The 3,708-nt window shown below is 39.9% G+C and overlaps 1 protein-coding gene across 5 annotated transcripts; it reads left to right on the top strand.

The window, feature by feature from the left end:
* Positions 1-543: 543 nt before the first annotated feature.
* LOC124893780 (WD repeat-containing protein WDS homolog) lies at positions 544-3,492 on the top strand. 5 transcript variants are annotated; one of them, XM_047404629.1, is made up of 4 exons: positions 545-900; positions 2,728-2,878; positions 2,961-3,085; positions 3,248-3,372. In XM_047404629.1, exons 1-3 carry the CDS (start codon positions 823-825, stop codon positions 3,047-3,049), a joined length of 318 nt encoding a protein of 105 aa, XP_047260585.1. In that variant the 5' UTR covers positions 545-822; the 3' UTR covers positions 3,050-3,085; positions 3,248-3,372. The 5 variants fall into 5 exon arrangements, with proteins under 5 accessions (XP_047260586.1, XP_047260585.1, XP_047260587.1 ...); XM_047404631.1 differs by having other exon boundaries at positions 549-900; positions 2,728-2,872; XM_047404630.1 differs by lacking the exon at positions 3,248-3,372 and having other exon boundaries at positions 544-900; positions 2,961-3,100.
* The last annotated feature ends 216 nt before the right edge of the window (positions 3,493-3,708 follow it).

Below are 3,708 nucleotides of genomic sequence, written 5' to 3' on the forward strand. Positions count from 1 at the left end.
TGTGGAAATTTGTAAAATTGAACTAGTCTTGAACTATTGCATGATGTAAAGAAGTATTTGAAATACAATAGTATGATTTAATTTAATGAACAAAATGAGTCAGTGTTCCCCAATGCGTATTAATGAACAAAGGGAGTTGTTCTCCCCAAGTTAATGGTAGTTGTTTTGGCATGATGTGTTAACCTTGCAAGTGTAGTTGGTATAACGATACCAACAATGTATGCCTAAATATGTATCAAGGTTCATTGAATGGGAATGTGTGACAACTGTTTAAATTGGGCGCTAATAAGGGTTGTGTAGCTGAGTCGTGAAAGTGGAGGTCCGAGTGACCGATACTAGAAATCGCGTTTGCCGACGCGGGGGTCAAGTGACCAGGGAGGTTCGAGTCCCCCTTATTATTATTTACTGATTAGGGAGGTTCGAGTTCCTCGTAAATCATTATATGATCGGTGGCTTAAGTCACCTTGGTATATGTTGGAGGGTTCGAGTCCCTCATGTGCATATATATGAGATTATTCTGCAGTTCTTGTGGCTACGCGTATTGGGGCCCGACCAGGGGGTGGGAGCTGGGGCCCATATAGCCCGTGGGTACCATTATATGACGGTTGAGCTACACAATCCAAGCTAAAGTTTTGAAAAACATGTTAAGCCTTGTTCCCTATCCCGGTACGTGACATATATATCTATGTACTCGCATTTGACTATGTGTGTTGGCTTTTAAATGATTTTAACTGTTGCTTATATCATTATTTTATCCTTATTTCCGAGTTTCATGTGAGCATTCACCCCGCTAACCGTCTTCGGACGCTGTATCCCCACACGATGCAGGAACTGGCCATACTTCTACCTCTCCTGCACTTGACTAGGATTCAGGATCAGCTCGTGAGTCAGACTGAAGTGGTGAGCTTCCATACTTAGGAAGGCCCGATTTCATGCTTTGGTTTATTTTGACTATTTCTTTGGACTTGGTTTTGGCTATGGTCGGGGGCATGTCCCGACTGGATATTCTTTGGTTTTGATTAGAGGCTTTGTCGGACTACTTTGGGCATGGGCGGTGTCGGTATCGGTGTTGACATTGGCATTGCTATTGGTATTGGTTGGATGTTTGGTTGTAAACAGTTGGTTTTGGTTATAGATTTATTATAATGGTTTTTTATATTTGATACTCTCTTATCTTGTTATATGTTCAGAATTCATCCGACGCGGGGTCTAAGGTGGGCGATGGTTTGGATATTGGGGGTGGTCTCTAGTCCTGGTTGGACTTGAGATACCCGACACGGCCAGGCCTGGGTTCGGCTCGTGTCACAAGGTTCTAATGCACGAGATCTTGTAGCACTTACCAATGAGGTCTTATCGATTAGTATTACACATAAGAAATCAATTATAGACACTAATAAAATTAGATCCGCTCTTCATAGACAAACTTGGGATTTGCGATCCCAGGTCGGTTCAGGATCATGGGATCCTTTTCTATCAGATAGGAAGCGCTGTAGCACAAAATGTACTTTTAAGTAATTGCCCCATAGATCCTATATCTGTCTATATGAAGAAGAAAGCATGTAACGAAGGGGATTCTTATTTGTACAAATGGTACTTCGAGCTTGGAACGAGCATGAAGAGATTAATGTTACTTCTTTATCTTTTGAGTTGTTCTGCCGGATTGGTTGCTCAAGATCAATCTTAAAGTGGTCAACCGTTACCAACATTATGAAGCTAAACTCTTACTTATAAATTTTTGCCGTATAGACGTTCTATTTAGTCCAGACCTGGGTATGTTGTTGTTGTTGATGTTCTATTTAGACACCGAGGTTGGAACAGTGTTGAATGGTTACTCTCTCTCTTTTCTGTCTACTGCTTTCTTTCTCCGGGTCTGAACTCTTCCCTTGAGGAAGGCCCCTGCTGTGGCCTTTTTTGGCTGTAGGGTTGGGGTGGCTTGCTGGGTGAGGACTTTGATTGGGAAAGGGGCCTCCTCTGCCTACGGCCTGTTCGTTACTCACCTGGGCAAATTGGTGACTGGGTTAGTTTTTAATGGAGTTTATTAAGGACAAATTTAGCAGTCAATACATATGGGTCAAAGAATGCTTATGACATGTGCTTCACAATAGATGGCCCCTAAAGACCTTGGAAAGACATCAATCTATTCTTAGTTAAGACAGTGCTTATGATTTCATGAAGACTTTCTTCATCGGTAAAAAAAGAAGATTTCAAGTGGACTTCCTGGTCTTAGTGCATATACTTCTTGTCAGATGTATTCCTAGTTTAGGATGGTATGTTATAGGGGTGTAACTCATGCCAACAGTTTTTGGGAGACATGACATCTGGTTTTGATATTTCTGACAGTTAATGACTAAGCATTTTGTTGATAGCGATTGTGTAAACATATTTTGTTTAAGATGTTGTTGTACATTATGGATGATTTAATAATTTACCAGTTTCAAAAATATTATGGATGATTTAATTTAGATTCGGATATGCAGAACCTACAAAATTAAAACTTACCAGAAATGACGTCTAGCAATCTATGCAACCTGTTTGATTTTTTTTTTCTTCATGAGTTCTCTATATTACTACACTTCTATAGATGGGGCATCAGCAAGTTTCCGCAAATGGGGGTTAATCAATTGTGTACAAGTTGTACAATACAACATAACTATTGGCTTTTATATTCAAGGCCACAAGGATCCGATTGACCATTTTTTTCTGAGTGGGTTTAATAATTACTTTCAGGTACTGGATGATGGGAAACTGACCCAGAGACATGTGCTGCGGAGCCATCAAAAGCCAGTTTCTTTTGTAGCTTGGAGCCCTGATGATACAATGTTGCTAACCTGTGGGAATATAGAAGTGCTCAATCTCTGGGACGTGGAGACAGGTACATGTAAGCACACATATGGAGATGCTGGTTTCATTATCAGCTCATGTGCTTGGTTTCCTGATTCTAAGAGATTCGTCTGTGGCAGTTCGGACCCTGAAAAAGGCATATACATGTGGGACTGTGAGGGTAATGAGATCAGATCTTGGAAAGGGATGCGGATGCCAAAGGTTCTAGATCTTGCTATTACAGCTGACGGAGAAAAACTTATCAGTATATTTTCTGACAGAGATATCCGAATATTGAATGTGGGGACAAGTGCTGAACGTGTGATTTCAGAGGCACATCCACTCACATCCCTTTCATTATCAGGGGATGGTAAATTTTTCATAGTAAACCTTAATAGTCAAGAAATTCATATGTGGGATATTGCAGGCAAGTGGCTTAGCCCCTTGAAGTTTAAAGGCCACAGACAACATAAGTATGTGATACGCTCCTGTTTTGGAGGATTGGATAGCACTTTTATAGCCAGTGGTAGTGAAGATTCAAAGGTATGCTCGTTCATTAATGCCTCAATCCCCGCTCCCCGCCGCCCCAAAAAAAATAATACTCCCTTTGTTTTATAATAAATGAATTGTTGAATTTTGGCACACATATTAAGGAAAAAACATTAAAGACATAAATTTAACACAACTTTCCATTTTTACCCCAAAAAAAGAAAAAGTTGATCTTATAATACCTTTTCAAAAGTTAATTGATTGTCAAATCATAAGGGCAAATTTGAAAAAAAATTCAATGATTCACTTATTTTGAAACACCAATAAATACCCCAACAATTCACTTATTCTGAAACGGAGGGAGTAATAAGCAACGTGATCAAGAACTTCAATCTTTAA

Source organism: Capsicum annuum, unplaced genomic scaffold (genome assembly GCF_002878395.1).
Source record: "Capsicum annuum cultivar UCD-10X-F1 unplaced genomic scaffold, UCD10Xv1.1 ctg64891, whole genome shotgun sequence".
NCBI lineage: Eukaryota > Viridiplantae > Streptophyta > Magnoliopsida > Solanales > Solanaceae > Capsicum > Capsicum annuum.

Excerpts from the sequence above, each read along its gene's own strand:
- LOC124893780 (XM_047404627.1), top strand. The coding sequence starts at position 823 with ATGCAGGAACTGGCCATACTTCTACCTCTCCTGCACTTGACTAGGATT. Across the intron at positions 901-2,727 it reads TCGTGAGTCAGACTGAAGTG|GTACTGGATGATGGGAAACT; the intron begins GTGAGCTTCCAT and ends AATTACTTTCAG.